At 40.5% G+C, this 19,360-nt stretch overlaps 2 protein-coding genes and 1 non-coding gene across 4 annotated transcripts in view; 2 read left to right on the forward strand and 1 right to left on the reverse strand.

Annotated features, from left to right (window-relative positions):
- Nucleotides 1–19,360, forward strand: part of LOC119430652 (discs large homolog 1-like protein) — a 381,852-nt gene that overhangs the window by 122,221 nt on the left and 240,271 nt on the right. The gene's annotated exons all lie outside the window — the stretch shown is intronic.
- trnam-cau lies at nt 1,111–1,183 on the reverse strand. Its single transcript has one exon. It is a non-coding gene; the product is annotated as a tRNA-Met (tRNA).
- Nucleotides 1,396–6,638, forward strand: LOC119430584 (nuclear autoantigenic sperm protein (histone-binding)). 2 transcript variants are annotated; one of them, XM_037698017.1, is made up of 15 exons: nt 1,396–1,598; nt 1,974–2,012; nt 2,099–2,212; nt 2,353–2,433; nt 3,169–3,275; nt 3,590–3,970; nt 4,215–4,276; nt 4,355–4,425; nt 4,507–4,580; nt 4,665–4,853; nt 4,996–5,165; nt 5,307–5,396; nt 5,467–5,538; nt 5,875–6,003; nt 6,569–6,638. In XM_037698017.1, the coding sequence occupies exons 1-15, from the start codon at nt 1,561–1,563 to the stop codon at nt 6,602–6,604; spliced, it is 1,653 nt and encodes a 550-aa protein (XP_037553945.1). In that variant the 5' UTR covers nt 1,396–1,560; the 3' UTR covers nt 6,605–6,638. The 2 variants fall into 2 exon arrangements, with proteins under 2 accessions (XP_037553945.1, XP_037553944.1); XM_037698016.1 differs by lacking the exon at nt 3,590–3,970 and having other exon boundaries at nt 1,401–1,598.

Raw genomic sequence — 19,360 nt, forward strand, 5'->3', positions numbered from 1 at the left:
TCAACTGCCTGGCTGACATCAGGGACTGGATGGCTTTAAATTTCTTAAGTTTCAATGAAAAGAAGTCTGAAGTCATGTTGTTCCCTCCCAACGACACGATCACAAACCACTGCATCGACCTTTCCTCTCTAACCCTGTCAGAAAAACAAAGAGTCACTAATCTGGGTGTGATAATGGACCCTTCCCTGAAACTAAACATGATTGTTAAATCATGTTTCTTCCAACTGAGGCGGCTGTCTAAACTGAAGCCCATATTGTCCAAAAAGAACCTGGAGACAGTAATACATGCATTCATTACATCTAGGCTTGATTACTGCAATTCGCTCCTGTTTGGTATCAGTCAGACCTCCATTGCACGTCAACAACTGGTCCAGAATGCAGCAGCCCGATTTTTAACCAGTACAGGCAAAAGAGAGCACATTACACCAGTTTTGGCCTCACTGCACTGGTTACCTGTTCACTTTCGAATCCAGTTCAAAATACTCATGTATGTCTACAAATCACTGAACAGTGTTGCCCCCCCACATCTCTCTGATTTGCTACAACCGTATGTCCCACCACGCTCCCTGAGGTCAGCGACCAGTTGCTCCTCACAGTTCCAGGAACTCGTCCTAAGCGCAGAGGTGACAGGGCCTTCTCTGTAGCAGGACCAAGACTTTGGAACGAGTTACCTCTGCTTGTCAGACAGCCCCCCTCCCTCTCGGTTTTCAAGTCCCGTTTAAAAACTCACTACTATTCAATAGCTTTCAACACAAGATGATCTGTGTTTTGAACCTGTATGCTCTACACTGGTTTGTCATCATTTGTCATCTGCATCGTTTTTTGTCTATATTCTGATTTACCTCATTTTGTATTTTGCTTTGTGTGTTATCTGTTATTTTGTCTGTACAGCACTTTGGTTGGCCTTGTTGCTGTTTTAAGTGCTTTATAAAAAAAAAGTGGTATGGTATTATTGCAGCAACTCCAGAACACACGTTATTTAAGCAAATATATATAGTCCACTTTAAATGCATTCCTCAACCATTAATAGATAGAAAACACATAGATAGAAAATGTCAAGTTGATTACATGTAAGCTATGCAAAAATATATTTAGAATAAATAAAATATCTGCCCCGTGTGAGGCTCGAACTCACGACCTTCAGATTATGAGACTGACGCGCTGCCTACTGCGCCAACGAGGCTTCGATTAAGTTTATCTAACAAACCCTGTTTTGAACATGTTACGTACCGCGTGTGCTGCCATTTCTTTTTGTTTTTATTTTTGTCTGCACACTTTAAAAGCTCCGATAGACACAGAATGAAATGTGGTGTTATCTGCATGTACATTTTTTTCCGCTTAAGTAAAGTATTTTTGACAAAATACCTCATATGGGCGCCGCGACATTTGCTGCGGCCCCTTTAACAGCAATCTCCCGCGTTCTAACAAGCGGAAATAGAATACCTTCTTTTCTCTATTTAAGCGCGCCAACAAAGACAGCTTTTAAGGGGGCTGTTGGTTCGTCGTCTGCAACAAGGTAGGCTTTTAAGTTTTGGGTTAGCTCGCTGTCCTTCGATTAAAATGCCAGAAGAAGCGTCAACCGTGTCTGGGTCTGGGAGGTAAGAACGTTTGGTATTTTTCACTGTTTTCACACAATGTAGACAGGAAAGGCTAACCAGTTAGCTAAAGCGTGCAACGTCGGCACACGATACCTAACTGAATTAAAATAATTCACAACTTTAAAATGCATCGGTATTGTCAGGATCGTAAATTTAAGGTGACCGGATGGTTGATGGTAACTGGCTGTAAACTCGATCATTCACCACCACCCACAATGCTAAGCTAGCAGGCTAACAAGCATGACATGCTAACAACAACAAGGCGCTGCCGTATTATTCCTGTCAGTCCATTAACCCGTTTAGCAGTAGAAGTTTGGTGTTTTGCCTACGTCATCATAAATAGTTTGGTTTTGATTCGTGTTTGAACTCTTGCAGTGAGGAAAAGCCGTGCTCGTCAACAGCTGCAGCAGACAGGTGTAGTTTCAAACTTTTTTTTTTTTGTCCCCCTCTTTTATTACCCAATTCATAATGAAGTCTAAACTGTATTTATTTCTGTGCAGCTCAGCTGATGTGATGGAGGAGGCAAAGAAACTGATCGGAACAGGGAAAAGGCATCTGGTGATGGGGGATGTTGTTTCTGCTGTCAGTGTTTTCCAGGACGCCTGTAGCATGTTGTGAGTCCAGCTGAAAATCATGCACAAAGATCAATTTAAAGTGCCTATTGATTTGTTTTTAGGTTTGAGACTTGTACTTGCATATTTATGTCTGTACATGTAATTTTCTCTTAACTATATAGTTTCTAAACGTTGTGCAGGGCTGCAAAGTTTGGAGACACCGCAGATGAATGTGGTGAGGCCTTTTTCCTGTGTGGGAAGTCCCTGCTGGAGCTTGCAAGGTTTGGGGAACTTTCTCTTCAGACAATGTTAAATGTCTTGTGTCAAAACGATGTTAAAGGCTCCGTGTTATTATGAAGATTTGAATACTTTGCCGTCGTACAACTCAAAGCACTTTTCCAATGTGAATTTGTCCTCCGTTCAATTTTTAATAATGAAATGTGTGGTCAGGATGTAGCCTAACATCACTAGACTTTACATTAAACTCTTTCATGATAAAAGGACAGTCAAATTGTAAATAAAACTTTAAAAATTCAAGCCGTTATTGAAAAATCTTACTACAAACACGTGTTGTGACGTGGTCCATTTGCACTTATCGTAGTTTTCAGAAATCATTGTTTCCTTCAATGTGAGCTCATATTATATAAAGTAGAAGACAAACACTTTGGTGGAATTGTTGATCTCTGACAAATGGGTGGTCAGTGCCGCGGTCCTAAAGTTGCGGGTTTGAGCCCAAGTTGCATCTGGAAAACTAAATTTTCATGAATCATTCACTGTGATGACTCCTGAAGAAGGGAACAGCTGAAGGGAACTAATTATCTTGCAGACAAGACAGAAATAAAGTGGTACTAAAACAGGTTTGCCAGAAGAGCTAGTACAAATAGTAGAAAAGTTTGTATGGGAACTATTTGACTCATTAATAGACATTTTGCATATCTTCTCAAGTATTTCAGTTCTTCCCAGCATGCAATAAAGTGGTGACTGCTTTTGTCTTCATATTTTATTTATTTTTTTAGGATGGAGAATAGCGTCCTTGGTAACGCTCTGGAGGGAGTCCCTGAGGAATCTGAGGAAGAGGAGCAGCCCAATAACGCCAATATTGAGAGTGCAGACAACCTTGATGGTTGGTATAATTATTTCAGGTTTTCAAGTTTTTTTTAATTTTTTTTAATTTTTATTTTTTTAATCAAATTAATAGTTCATTTTTTGCTATAGAATCTAAAATGTCTTGCTGGATTTCGTTATCAGTTTATTTACCCCAACCTCCCATGCAGTTCTGCTTCTATTTTTATTTATTTTTTGTACGTGTGAAAGGTCTCTTAAGAACAACCATGCTCAAAACAAATGTGTTTAGGCTAACGCAGATGCCATAAAGCCGGCCTTTTTTTTAATTTTAAGTACCCATCAAGTAATCTGTTATGTGCCACTCTGGTGCAGAGGAAACTAGAGAAGAGCTTCGGAAGCAGGTCTATGATGCAATGGCAGAAGAGGAAAAGGCAGAGGCAGCTGACGTAACGCTCGGATCAAAAAGTATGATGAGAAACGTTGAGGTGGAAAACGAAAATATCGAGCTGATGGCACCAGTGGAGCAATGTGCGAGTGGATCAGAAGAAGCTTCGAGCTCTCCTTTAAATGTGGAGAAATGCACAAAAGATGCGGAGCAGAAGAGTTCATGCCCAGAAGCTGAGGCGGAGCGTCGCAGTCCTCAATCTGAAGGGGAACCGTTAAGAGGAGAGGATGAAGGTGCTGAAGAGCCCGAGGAGGGAAAAGACGAAACCAAACCAGAAACTGACGAAGGCGAGGACAAGTCTGAGGGTAGTACATGATCGGAGACTTAAGCACTGGTGTCGATGGGACGGCAGATTGGTTTTATAAACTTTAAACGCACATTAATGCATGTCACAGGAGTAAAGGAGAAACACGGATGTAAAGTGCACTAATGTATTTTTTTTAATTTTTTTTTATTAAACTTTCCTCTAGTTTCTCATTTCACTTGATGATTACTGGTATGCCTCCATGTTTGTTTAGTAATTTTTTGTTTTTTGTCATCCTCCCCCATCAGATGATGACGATGACGATGATGATGATGATGAGGAGGAAGGAGAGAAAAATGCTCAAGATAATGTAAGTTTCAATAATAACTGGTTTTGACTATAGTGTGTGTGTGTGTTACACATATTATACATTAACTCCATCCCCAAGGAAGAAGATGATGTAGGAAATCTGCAGTTGGCATGGGAGATGCTGGAGGTTGCCAAAGTCATTTTCACAAGGTACAGGGGAACATTTCTGACACTGTTCTGATCCGGCGTCTCCATCTTTGTCCATTCATTATTGTCCCTTTGTCTCTGCAGGAAGGAAAGCAAGGAAGAACAACTGATGGCAGCTCAGGCTTATCTGAAACTTGGAGAAGTCGGTGCCGAGTCGGGTAGGGTGCACAAGGTTGAGTTTCTGCCGCAGACTCGTCTGTGCACACTGTCCAAATCTACAGTAATCTCTCTTTAATTCCCAGGTAACTATCCGCAGGCGCTGGACGACTTCCAGGAGTGTCTTTCCCTGCAGCTGAAGCACTTGCCTCCTCACAGTCGTCTGCTCGCCGAGACCCACTACCACGTTGCTACAACGCTTTGCTACATGGATCAGTACAACCAAGCCATCCAGCACTACAACAGTTCCATAAAAGTCATAGAGACCCGTCTGGGTACGTGCTTCATTTTATTTATTTTTTTATAGAAGGGCTAAATACCAACCTTTTAGTTGCCAGCAGTGTATTTCAGGAAAACGTTTTTCTAATGATACCCGGCAGGTGTTTAACCTACAAACTTCTGTGTTTTGTGTTGCAGCCATGTTGCAGGAGATTATAGACGCAGCGAAAGATGCTGCAGCAGCAGAGGAGAAAAACGAGATGGAAGAACTGAAGCTGCTGCTTCCCGAGATCAGGGAAAAAGTGGAAGATGCCAAGGAAAGTCAGAGAACAGCCAGTGCTGCCTCACAGGCAATCCAGCAAACACTGGTGCGTGCACACACACGTGTCGGTGCACGTCCACCTGAAAATATGTGAATTTCATTGGAAGTTTCTGTTTGTAGCCATGTTTGTGTCAGTCGAGTTGTGTAAGGATGCTTAACTCCGTGGTAACGAACTAATGTCTAACAGGGGACTGCCTCAACTTCATCAGCATTCCTGTGTGAAAATGGTGGCCCTTCATCATCCTCATCCTCAACGGCATTTGCAACAACCAGCCAGGTAATGATGCAGATTCAATCATCAATGTGCAACCAAATAAAAACCAACTTAAACTGGACTTGTGTTTCAGATTCCAGTTAAAACCCGTGACGGCACCTCCTCTTCCAAAGCGTCTGACATCTCTCATCTAGTGAGGAAAAAGGTAAAATGTTAAACCATTTTATTTATTCTGTGTTAAATCAATAGAATGCCTTGTGCTGATTGGACTGTGCAGTTTTACGTTGTGGTCATTACGGATTTTATCCACCAGTCTTTTGTGTGAGTGTTGTGGATTTTGTGACTTGTCATTGAGTTTGACCTGTTGTGTTCTGGTGCAGCGTACTGATGGAAAGTCTGGGCTGACTTGTTCGTTCGTTTGTGCGTAATCTGGAAAAAGTGATCCTTGCTTCAGTTGACTCCTTGAAATCAACATGGAATGGTTATGGATGCTTTAGTTTTCCCATTATTCTCTTGTGCCCTGGTTTTTGTTTCTGCACAGAGAAAACCAGAAGAGGGGAGCCCAGTAAAGGACACAGGTGCTAAACAACCGAAACGGGAAGCAACAGTTAATGGCAGCGGTGAATCTAGTGCCAGCAACAGGAATGAGATCCAGGAGGGCAAATCACAGGCTAGTGATGGGCCGTTTTTTATTATTTTTATTTGCAGGTCTTTATTTGTTAATCTAGAGAGCCTAGATGTTCAGAGTAGTTCTTTGCTTTTGGAGGAGTTCCATTATGAGCTACAAGTAGCAGTTAATGAAAATCTTTTCAGAGAAAGATGTTTCTGTTGTGTTCTGCAATTTCCCTGCATTTTAATCTGGGGTGCTACACTTAATGAGATGTGTCAAGTACTAGAGAAGACTGTAATATGATTCTTGGTTTTGAGGATTTTTTACATTAAGATTGGTTTGGTGTATGATGCTACGTGTGCAGTTAGCTTTAGTTAAAGGTTACCTTGGCGTAACCTAAAGTGAGAAACTCCTTCAGTTAAAAAAAAAAAAAAAAATGCAGTTATAATAATAAATGACAGCAATCACAAAGTAGTGTCATTTTATCTTGGTAAAAATTGTCTTGCAATCATAAATGTTAGTCTGTTTGCTGAAAGGTGGGTGAAACTTTAAAATCAAGACTTGTCATCCATTGAACCTGACGTTAATCTGTTTTTTTTTTTTTTTTTTTTTTTATTTCCTGCAGCCTGCCACCCAGTCAGCCTCCGAGTCCTCAACATGACCATCTTCTTCCCAGTCTTGAGTTCTGAAACCAGCACAGCATGCCCGTCGATCCCCCACAACTTAATTCACCCGTTTCTGTAAATACAACACATTTTCACAGATTTGTCTGTCAAGTTTTGTATACTTGTAGTAAAAAAAAAAATTTAAATAAAAAAAATTTGCAGATGTAAATTTGCAGTTATTTTGCTCTTTAAGGGGCATGAAGCTGAAACCAGTTTTACCACTACAACCAGGTGCCCTCTTTGACTGAATCTGACTTCCTTCCATCCATCCATTATCTTCCCATGCCATGCCATACCATCTTTACCCGCTTATTCCATTTTGGGTCACGGGGGTCGCTGGTGCCCATGTCCAGCAATCACTGTGCGAGGGGCGGGGTACACCCTGGACGGGGTCGCAAGTCCATCACAGGGCCACATAGAGACAAACAACCATTCGCTCTCTCATTCACACCTAGAGACAATTTAGAGTTACCAATCAGCCTAATGTGCATGTTTTTGGTCTGTGGGAGGAAACCGGAGCATCCAGAGAAAACCCATGCATGCACGGAGAGAACATGCAAACTCCACCCAGAAAGGCCCCTGGACCGGGGTTTTGAACCATGGACCTGCTCACTGAGAGGCAGCAGCTCCACCAGTTGTGCCACGGTGCTGCCCCCTGAATTTGACTTGAGTGACTTAATTCTTGAAGATCTAATCAACAAGCTGCGCTCTACCCCCCTCTAGTGGCCAGAAAAGGATTTGAAACTAATGTTGCTGCTTGTTTCCTAATGCTGTGGGTGCAAATGTTTAATAAAAAGTTAAATTTAAAAATCAAGGCTTAAAAAAACTGAAGACTTTGTGGCCCAGGGCTGCTCCCCCCATGCTTATGTAGCTGATTGCTGTGGGGGGGAGGAAGAAGAGTAGGACTGACTAGGCTTGTAAATGGACTGCGCTTGTAGCACTCATTACCCATTCATACTGCACTCTACTGTATGTACAAAGATTAATCAGTGCTTTATCACGTATACTGATGGGACACACACCAGAGGCAATGAGGGGTTCAGTGTCTTGCCCAGGGACACTTCGGCATGTGACTGCTGGTGGAATCGAACCCCCAGCTCTTGTATTGGAGGATGACCTCTCTATCCACTCAGCCACAGCCGCCCACTTGTCAGAAACGGTTCAGGGTTTGTTCCTCGGTGTCTCTGCTGCTACAGCTGCTGGTTTTAAGTGTTGTGGCCACGGTGCTTGTCATAAAATGTCATCGCAGAAGGCTCTGTGACCCAGCTGATGCCCACTTGCTTTAAGAACTCGTTTATAAAAAAGATGAATTTATGCAGTGACATATTACACACGGAACAAACTGATTCATTGCTTCCTGCAGACATTAAAACATGCCATCTTCTTGTACCTGCTTAAAACATGCCATCTTCTTGTACCTGCTTTCAAATGAAGTGATCTATGACTGGAAGTGAGTTGTTACTGGATTTATTAGTGAAGAGTTTTACAATCACTCGTCTTCCAATTGATAAGACCCAATAGGTTTCTGTCATCCTGCTATAGTTTTTGATTTATTTATTTGAAGGCATTGATTTTTATGCCTCTTGAGCTGAGATGCATGCATCATTTTAATCTCTTCTTTTCTAATAGTTGGTCCAGTCGATTTAAATGATGCGTGTTGGTAGTGGGCATGAAGCATCCTGAGGCAAGAACAATGTGGGAGATGAATTAATCTGAAGCCTGAGGGGGTGCTGCTCAAACTGCCCCGTTCCAATACCTGCAGTTTTGATCACTTTGGATAGGGGCTGAAACCACCAATACTTTTTTGGGTGGCCATATTTGGTCACTTCGTACCAGTTTGTCTTGGCAGAAGGATAAATTAACCTGGAGTCTTTTGGATTTTTTTTACAAGTTTTTCAATAAAAATTGATGGGTGGGATTTTGGTTTCAGTTACCGGTAGTCTGATTTCCTCCATATACTACCTTTTATTTACTTTGTCTTGATTTATAAATCTAGCTATTTAATCAGGCCATGAAAGGCTTGAATTGCAGAAAAACGTGTCTAAAGCAAACTTCTGTTTGACTTGTGATTTGTTCACAATTTAAAAAAACAAAAAAAAAACTTTAAGGTCTGTGTTGAACAAAAAAAATTTTTTTTTTTTTTAACATTTTGGTGACTTTCCAATTTCTGTTGTCTATAGCTATCATCTATCTATATATTTATCATCTATATATCCATATATATTTATAAATGTGTATGTTTGTGTAACATGCATACAATAGAGAGATATGGATGAATGGAATTTAAAGGATTGACCCATTTCTCTTACACATTTGTTTTCCAGTTTCCCCAGAAAACATTTGTCTTTGCTCTGCATCAAGTCAATGGGCTTTAGTCGTTTGTGTCTACACCTCCAGCTTTGTTCCCTCCAAAGGTTCAGGGCTGCTTCTTCACATCTGCTGGTGGCCCACTGCTCCCAGTGCAAAGCACTGCTTTGTTTCCTGAGCATCCTGCTGAAGATGAACTGCAGGCTTCAGTTCCTGCAGATCAACAGTCTGCATCTGGTTCTGACAAAAGGCAGTCATTTTAGAGTAATAATCATATAAGCTGACATACAGTAGCTGATAAAATAGACAAAATACTACCAAAGAAAATACTATCCTGACTGAACTGTAACTTTTAATTTAAACTCTAAAAAAGTAAATAAACTTTTTTATGCTATTGAAGTTTTTGAGATGTTTTCAGCACATCTGTTTTTATTTTAAGCCAATGTTTCATAAATGAACATGTCAGATTGCTGCTATTACAACCAATTTAAAGTTCTTGGACATGTGTGACCTTTGTGTCCAACATAAATGGAGATATTATTTCCTCATGTTCCACAGTACATGGTGACATTTGATTAGTTAGAATGATCACAACATAAGTGCAGATTGATTATTTCAATCTGGCTCCAACTCCATCAACAAAACAAAGTGTGACTTATTTATGGCAAGTGAGAGGGAATTTAAATGTTCCTTTCGTGACTAATTAAATCAACTAAATGTTTACAACTTAATGCAATATACAAAAATCATCTATCAAACGGTTCCATCAACAAAATGTGCCAGTTGTTCTAAAATGCAGAGCTGCAGTCTGCAGATATCACAAAAGACAAAAATAAAAACCGACCATCAGGGAAAGGAGCTCTGACATTCGACCTTTGCCTCAGCTGATTCTGTGGATTTGCACATGAGCGCGCTCCATATAGCAAGTGCAAAAGATTTTTCATCAAATGACATTTTCGAACTTTTAAATTAAGTTGTGTAAATTCTGCCACTTAAAAAGCAGAAAGTTATAAACCACAGCAGCTAAAAATGAGTTCTCCGAGTAACATGAATGTATTTAATCATTTAAGTTCAACCTGACCTGGCTTTAACAATTCTTTTCTGAATCCGTCCTTCTTTGTGCATGTAACGTTTAAAGCTGCTTCCATAAGACAGACGTGCTGTTGTTGCTGCTGAGAAGCTGAAATATTCAACATCTATAGCTGCACTTCTGACAGAGAGAAAGAGCAAGTTGAGGACTTGAACTCCTCTCTTCTCTCTCCCACTTTCTCCTCTCCATCTCTGCAACATATACTCCTGACAGTCTGTTGCTTAGCAACTGTAAAATAAAGCAGTGGGCTCCGAAGTCAAAGCGAGCGTGAGAGGAGAGGAAGAGAGTTCACAAGTACTGCAATAGATTCCTGTTTGCTTGGCTCTTGTGAGCCCCGCGCATCCCTCGGTACCCATCTGTGGGTCTGTGATGACTTGTGACTTCTGGTTTTCGGACAGCCGGCCAATCAGCTTTGGCTGTGATGCGGGCTCATCAGTTCCCTAGGCTACCTGTGTGATTGACACTCAGCCTCCTGCAGCGGAGCGCGCGACAGTGTATCCTCGATGCTCCTGCTTCCCCTGAGAGAGAGTGGAGAAATCTGTGAGAGAAGAGAGACAGAAACAACACGAGAGCAAGAGGAATGCTAATTATTTAAAGTCCTTCGGTCTTTTCCTTCTGCTCTCTTTACTGGAAAGATGAAAGCTGGAGTGCAGGAAGAAGCCGGCTAAAGGCAGAGGAGAGGAAGGATTCCCAAAGAAGAGGGGTTTGCTGGTAAGAGATGCACTTTTCTCTCTGTGTCCTGCCTTCACCAGCCACCTGTCCTTGTCACTGAATCATCCAGCAACCATACATTCTGTATGTGTGGGGGTGAGACAGACAGATTTTCTGCATGCTGCGTGCTTAGAGAAGTGGCTTGATAAGCTTGAAACCTACATCACATACAAAGCCTGTATTCCAGTCCCAGTCATGCTTTTTGCTTTAGCTGAGTCAAGAGCTGCTCCCCTATATGAGAACATGGGAGCCGGAGGGATTTAATTGAGCTCTATCAGTCACTGCAGGGATACAGTTACAGCTTAGGCCAGGATTTCTAGGCTTGTCTACAGTATCTGCATAAGAGGAGGAGTATTAATTACATAACACTTCGTCTATACCTTGTGTCGGGGCTGTGCAGCATTATGTTGTCCCATTAGTCGAGGAAAGCTTGCCTTGCTTTACGCAGATGCTTCAGATTGTTTTGTGTTGAGGAATGTTTTATGATCAGTTAAAAAAAAAAGTTTCTGTTTCTGAGTGCTACATTTGAGAACACTGGCTACAGATTCATGAAGTTCGCGTCGCTCCAAGTGTCTGGCATGTGTGATGTGTCAGATCATCAGGACTTCCTAAAACCTCCATTAGTTGGTTTGGGTCGGGCGACAGTCGGCCTCTCTTTGCCCTCGAGCCCCAGTTTCGCACCCTGGGGACTCGGCATTCTGCTCGGCTGCTCTTATGCCAGCAGTCGTCTTTCTGAGCACCTGAGGGCACCTCGAAAGCTTTTAGATGAAGTGTGAAAACTTTGAGCAGCAAGAAGGATTTTTTTTTTTTTTTTTTTTTTTTTAAGTTCTGTTTGGGGTTCTTTGACTTCTTTTGGGAATTTGTAAGAAAAAAAATTTGGCTACAGAAAAAGGCGAAGGCATGTGCCTGTGCGTTACCTAAATATACCATGAACAACTGGACACATTGTAATAAAACGTGCATAAAATAAATAATTAAATTATTAGAACTGATTAACTTTTGGAGTCAACTCAAATGAAAATGTCTGCCACAGCTATTCTAAAAAAAAGGGTTATTACTCATTTAAAATGAAAGATTTTGACCTTAAATTTAGGGTGGTAGTAGCTGAAGGTCATCCCCAACACATGTTTTAAACAGATTGCACAAGATATTTGTTTAAAATATTGTCTTTACCAGTTGAGAGTCAACCCTGTCTCAATATCTCATGAACCCTGAATGGATTTTAAACAAACTTTCATGTAATAATCATTCATCGTTTCAATCAACCGATAACTTTTGCGGCCAATCTGTTTCAAGATGGCTGCTACAGCCTACTGATCTGAGAAAACACAAAACATGGCCATAACTTAGTTAATTTTACAGATATTGTGCTAAAATCAGATGTGGTTGTAGCATGGAGTCGCTAACTCTCAGCGTCATCTCACAACGGCCTAATGTTATTTTCAAGGTTTGCATAAAATGATTAGACCTTCAACATTTCTCAGCTGAAGATGATGTTAGTTTAAAACTCTGGCGTGAATGGTGACGTGTGGCAAACATTTCTTCGATTCTTGGGCCTTTAATTTAGTTGAGCATTTAAAAAAAAATAAAGTCAAACTAAAAATACCTACTTCCAGCAAAACTTCTAAACTACTGGACATCTGGCTTTTTATAAAACAGTTTTTGACATCTTTATAATACAGGAAAGTCTCAATAGCGGAAAAGTTCATTAAACAATTTAATTAAAGCTATCGCTGTAAGTCCATCCATCCATCCATCCGTTTTCTTCCATTTATCTGGGGTCGGATGTGTAGCAGCCTAAGTAGAGAGGCCCAGACTTACCTCTCCCCATCCATTTGGGCCAGCTCCTCTGGGAGAATCCCAAGGCATTTCCAGGCCAGCCGAGAAACATAGTCCGTCCATTGTGTCCTGGGGTCTCCTCCCGGAGGGACATGTCCAAAACACCTCACCAGGGAGGCGTCCAGGAGGCATCCTAACCAGATGCTCGAGCCACCTCAACTGGCTCCTCTCGATGTGAAGAAGCAGCGGCTCTACTCTGAGTCCCTCCCGGAAGACCGAGCTTCTCACCCTATCTCTAAGGGAGAGCCCAGACACCCTGCGGAGAAAACTCATTTCGGCTGCTTTTATCCGTGATCTTGTTCTTTCGGTCACAACCCAAAGCTCATGACCATAGATGAGGGTAGGAACGTAAATCGACCAGTAAATCGAGAGCTTCGCCTTCGGACTCAGCTCTCTCTTCACTACGACAGACCGGTGCAGCACCCACTTCACTGCAGACGCTGCACCTATCCGCCTATCGATCTCTTGCTCCATTTTTCCCTCATTCCTGAAGAAGATCCCGAGATACTTGAACTCCTCCACTTGGGGCAGGATCTCCTCCCCAACCCAGAGAGGGCACTCTACCTTTTTCTGACTCAAGACCATAGCCTCGGATTTGGAGGCTATAAGTCCAACGTTCATCTTCTCTTTGCATGATTACAGACACACACAAAATATTTCAAACCACTTAAAGGAAACATTTCCATCCACCTTAACATTATCTGACTCATGTTGCTCCATCTTGTCATCTCAACAACATGGCAGCTCAGCAGTTTTTAGCAGCTGCAGTTTGGATCATACAGATGTTTTCTCTAACAGAGTCGTTTCACTCCTGTTTTCCTTTAGACACCTGGATCTAATGCATTTAAGCTACCGGCTCACAGGCTGCAGGTTCTTGTTTGCTGCCGGTGAGGTTATGAGATATTCTACAGCTTTTCAGAAGCTACAGTCGGAGGTGTTGAAGTCTCAAGAGCTCCTGCCTGTTTGCCTGTGTGCGTAGGAGGAAACATCTCATCCTCCGAGTCTCTCTGTCTACTACAGATAGAAAGATTTAAGATTTATTTCTGCTTCATTAGGCCGCGCGCACGAAGTGTAGGGAAGAAGACATTGAGCGGAATGGGGTGATGAGATAGATCAGAATTCAGATTTGAGCCCACAACTTCACAAGTACATGCTTTTCACTTCAGCTCACGGATTCAGTGGGATGTCCCACAGCTGAGAAATACAGTAACGGAGGTAATCCAGAGATTACAGTTTGAGCCTGTTAAACCACAGTATATTTCCTGACCAGGGACGCAGGGCTGGCTGGAATTAGTCATGTTTCAGCAAGTCTGTTAAATCACAAGACGACAATGTGTCAGTGACTGTGTGTAAGTGACAAAGTGGCAACAGGAGGTGCAACTGCCTTATTACTGTTTTCTCATAATGCCCCATTGTTGGGATGTATTGAAATTATTGGGAAAAACAGATTTTATAGTTTAATTTGTCTTGTAGTTTGCCTAAATACAGGTGTAGCCTCTAGGCTTTATCTTCTGCCTTGAAGTCATCAGTCTATAAATATCTGATCTATATTTTCTCCTTCTGCCTCCAGCACTTTGTCCTTGTGGGGTCACAACAGTAAGATCCCTGCACATTCAGTCTTTACTTTAACTATGATCCACCTTCACTAAAAGGTAATGGAATGGATTACAACAAACATAATATGGTTATTTGTTTCTACAGTTCAGACCTTTTTGTTTTTTGGGTTGACTTTCAGATCTACTCGATAAAACACAGTATTCTCAGTCTTCTCAGCCTGTAGACGAGCAGCTACTGTGCTGGAGGATCTGCTCATTATTTATGTTGCCTGCATCTCAGCATCAGATTATCATTAATTCATCATGCACACACTGGAATAAAAATCTGTGCAGTAGTGCAGTGGGAATCAAAGGTTTCTTCAGTTCCAGGTGATCTATTTGAAACAAGCTCCGTGTTTGTATTTGCATCTAGAAGATGGTCCTAACTGGTTTCATAGTTAGATTTTCTCTCTGAAGGCTGCAATCCCACTACCAGAGTCTGAACTGCATCACAGTCATACAGCACAACGGGCTTCACTTTCAATATCTCACAAACACATGTTGCATAGAGATGTCAGCAACTGTCTCTGTTGCCTGGCAACACTTTCCTGTTGCACATCCTTGAAAAGGTTTTGTATGTTAATGTCAAGGTCTGTGTTGAGAACTTTAGAAGGTGCATCTGTTCTGATAACTGACATGAGGGAGCTCGATTCCATCTTCTGCTAAGAACGATCAGTGTATGTGTGTGGGGGGTTGGGGGGGATTTTTATTTATTTTTATTTTTTTTTGCTGTTGCCCTCATTGATAACTATCAAGTTGACTTTTGGTCCATGACAAATAAATGACATTTAAAACAATTTGAGCAAATCATATACCGTATGAGTGTGATCTGGATTATCTGATATGAATGCCACTATTTTTTAGTAACTTTGCCTGTTTGTTATGTTATAACTCTTCATGTCTTTTGTATTATAAGCTCCACAACACTGGTTGTTGTGCTGCTTCTTTGCAGGCACTAAAGTGAAACAAACAGGAGTTTGAAAGTTTTGAAGCTTTGGTTGTAACTAACTGTTGGCAATAAAAGGAACAACTCTTGATGCTGGTGAAGATTGTCAGTCATCCAGGACAGAGGAGGAGGCCTCAGATTTCCACTTTCAAAAACATATAATGCAACTTTAAGACAGATTCCCAGCCGGTTTTCACACCTGATGGGAATAGAGGGGCCTCATCTGTGAATTATAGTAACAAAGACCTTAAGAAACCCCTACTGTTAAGGTGTTGAGGTGTGACTTGTCAAATCTACATATGTGTGTGTGTCTTATCTCACTCAGCCTTATAACCTGAATCTCTCAATGACTGCTCATTGAATTGAGAAAGCTCCTCGGATGAGGAGCAAAACGTCTTCTGTTACAAATAAAGTCCAGTTGTTTTTGTATTGAACGTTTTTTGGAACAACTCTTGATGGAATCAGTCAATCACTGGTAGGATGTTTTAGCAGCTCAAGTGTTGGGTTGAGATACTGTAATAGCAACAAAGCCAGTCATAAGGTGTAAAAATACTTAATTTAGTATTTGTTCAAACGACAGAATTAGAGTTCTGGGTGACTCAGATGTGATTTGCTCTGGATTTGTCATGAAAACCTGAATATTCTGAGAATGCTCTGAATGCTGCAAGTATCAATGAGTACATTTGTTGAAACCCTTCCACAACATCCAAAAACACACAACTGATGTGACTGGTCAGAAAGATCACATTTACATTTGTGTGTGTGTGTGTGTGTGTGTGTGCCTGTTTCCTTTATGTTAAGAACAGTTTAACAGTTAACAGTTGCTTTTAACTGAATCACTTTTCACCAAAAATTAAGCCCTACGGTGGCCGACAGGTGCAAATGAGCTGCAAACAGCTAAACGCACAGCAGGTACATACGCTGCAACACATGAATGTTGCAAAGTAAAAATAAAAATGCAATAGAAAAATGGTGCAAAAAAATGCTGTAGTCACAGAAAATAGACAGAAGCAAAAATATGCAACCAGATGCACAGGGAAAATGTTGCAAATACCAAAATACTAAAACACCCAAAACAGCTGCAAGTAGGAAATACTGCAAACTCACTTCTCAAAACAGAAGTGCACTAGACCAGTAGGGGGGACTCGACCACCAAGTCACATGGGACCAGACCCCCTGTGAGGAGAGTGGCCACTGTCCAAGAAGTAGGAGTTTAATGTGCACCAAGTACTTAAAGCTACAACCTATTTTATTTTAAGGAGAAATGTTTTCTGGTTATTTTGAGCCTGGATGTACAAAACCCAGAGCACCGGGGTTGTAATTTAAGAAGGATGACACCAACAATTTACAGCAAAATCCTAAATATCACTGTTTTGGCTATGTACAATACCAAAAGTGTCTAAAGATCATAATTTCTGTCCTAATGTATCTGCAATATATTGGCATTAAGGTAGTAGATGTTTACGTCATAAAGATTAGTGAACTTGGTATAGAAAAGTTGTTTTGAAAACTAGCCTGTTTTGTAAATTGCTAGACACCTTTTATACTTTTCAAAACTCTAATATCAGTGATATAGCTACATAGTGTATAACCAGGGCTATAAACTCTAGGAGCCAAATGAGTCCCACTTACTTAATGACAATAACTGCTGGATGTCCAGCAACCCTGAGCTCTTCGCTTTCAGTATCTGTGGCCCCCTGAGCAATTTAGTTGAATAGTCCTGCACTAAAGTTATTAGAAGTATTTCTACTTTGCATTGACATGTCTTAGAAATGTGCAAAATCATCTTAGCTTAACTTAATCCTTGTTTGGCTACCCCTACCTCCTAATTTAGAATAATTTTATATTGTACCAATATTTTCTAAGGCTTTCTTTTTCATGTCTATCTTAATATATTGTCTCTGATTTTCTTATGAAATAGTAAATTACTTGATTTATAGTCATTGTCTAACCAATGTTTAATTGCCTGCCTTACTTTACCTTTAACGGTATCTACTTTTTGTTTCCTTGCATTACCAAAACCTCTCTTTAATAGAAATATTTAGTATATCCTTGCATACTATGACAGTAATATGACTTTGGAAAAAGGCCACTCAGCTATATTGCCTTTAGAGGGAGTCTGGTCCCATGTGACTTGTGGTTAAGTCCTCATACTGGTCTGGTGCACTTCTGTTCTGAGAAGTGAGTTTTCAGCATTTCTTACTTGCAATTGGTTTGGAGATTTTTAGTGTATTTTATTTTGTTTTTTGTATTTGCAGTGTTTTCCTGTGCATCTGGTGGTATGTTTGTTCTTCTGTTTATTTTCTGTGATTGCAGAATTTTTCTTTTGCAGCATTTTTCTGTTGCATTTGTTGTTTATTTTGTTTTGGAGTTTGCAGCATTCATGTGTTTGCTGTGCATTTACCTGTTTGCGTCTCATTTGCACCTGTCGGCCACCGTAGGGAACCAACCCATCTATTCACATTTATAAGACATTAACTGCTTCATATTATATGCAGCCACACAACCTGGAGGAGAGGGTCTATGCTGTTGGGGAGAAGTTCAGATTAGATTCCCACCTCTGTGAGACCTTGGGATCGACCCCGGACTCACTGGAGAAATAATATCCTTCAAGTTCAAATCAATTTCATTGTCATTCGCATCACATGTGGTACATGAGGTGGAACAAAATTATGTACACAGGGTCCTAGTTACACCAAACAATAGCAAAAATATAAAGTATAAATAGAAACAGTAAAATAGGGATCTAAGATGTACACTAAGATATACGCTAAACACTAATAATGAAAAATAATATGGCGTACCAACAGCAGCCTGAAAGTTAAACTTAATGTTTCACCAGATGAGCTGGAGGAGGTAGAACGAGAGAGTTCTGGGTCTCTGCGTAAGCTGTTACTCTGCAAGGATGGATGGATGGATGATGGATGGATGGATGATGGATAGATGGATGTGCAAACGTATATTCATAATCTCAAAAATCTAATCGGTGGAAAAAATCGACTAAATAATCCACTTAGTTTCCTTAACTTTTTTGGGGGGGTGGGGGGGGGGGACATAAACAGTGCTAAGCGAAGATGAAATATCTTCCAAGTACTGTAGTCTGCTTTCAGTAAGATCGTGTATTACTGTCTGTGCAGTTACTGGATAGTTGCATCATTCTCAGCAGGATTATGAAACAAAACGAAATGTGCAGAGAGGGAAGAGAAAGACAGGGACAGAGAAGGAAGAGGGACAGATGAGAGAGATGAAGCTTTTCAGGTTCCTCCAATAAAATATGTTTTATTCTTTTGCCACAAGAATGGCTTTAAAGTGATGAAGCAACCCAGTGAGTATTAGAGAGAGACTGATTCATGTTTCAAGCCTCCATTTGTTCCTATTATCAAACCGCATGTGAGCATTTTCATCTATAATCAACAAAGTAAATGGTCCAGATTGATGAGTCTGACTGTCCTGCATCTTTAGAGAAACAACATCCGTCGAATGGTTCAGTGCAATCATATAAGTGAAATTCACCGTGTCTGTTTGGTTCTTGGGTTTCAGACACAAATTACAAGAATCCAGTTTTTCCATTAGCACTTCTTGATATTGAATCTTATGTGTAAAAGAAAAAAAAAAACATTTAATCTGCAGACATCTCTTTGGCTCTTTGAGTCATTTTTATTCTTTAACATGTTCTTGCTTCTTAAGTGAAAGACCATTTTTGAAACATACTATCTCCCTGCACCCCTCCTCAACACCTGAATAAATCTTTTCAAATGTGTTCTCTTTGTCACTCGAGCTTTAGGTAAATTACCCACACGCTGATGTTTACAGCTCAGGGATGAAGGATGCCTTTTGTGCTTGTGACCATAATGCTTAGAAAATGTAACATTTTTCTCCATCAGAGTCTGAAGATGATGTATAGTTTGAATAGAGACATCAAAGGATTATTGAAAAAATATTCTGGGTGTAGGTCCAGGAATCTGCAAGTCCTCTGTCTCACATCTCAAATTCTTTCACAAAGCTAAAAAATACAGATAAAAGACGTCAAGATGTACAAACAACACAGCAAAACCCACAGAAACAAAACGTAACCAAGAAATTACTACATGTTCACAAAGAGAAACTAAATACATGTTTATCAATACATTATGATGTTAAAACAAATCATTCATGCAGTAGATATATAAAAAAAATTACGATACAAGAAGACTATTAGACTTCTTGTTCTGACACACTTCAGTGCTTATACATATATCTATCTATCTATATATATATATATATA

The sequence above is a fragment of the Nematolebias whitei genome, chromosome 3 (genome assembly GCF_014905685.2).
Source record: "Nematolebias whitei isolate Nwh7 chromosome 3, NemWhi1, whole genome shotgun sequence".
In the NCBI taxonomy this organism is placed as follows: domain Eukaryota; kingdom Metazoa; phylum Chordata; class Actinopteri; order Cyprinodontiformes; family Rivulidae; genus Nematolebias; species Nematolebias whitei.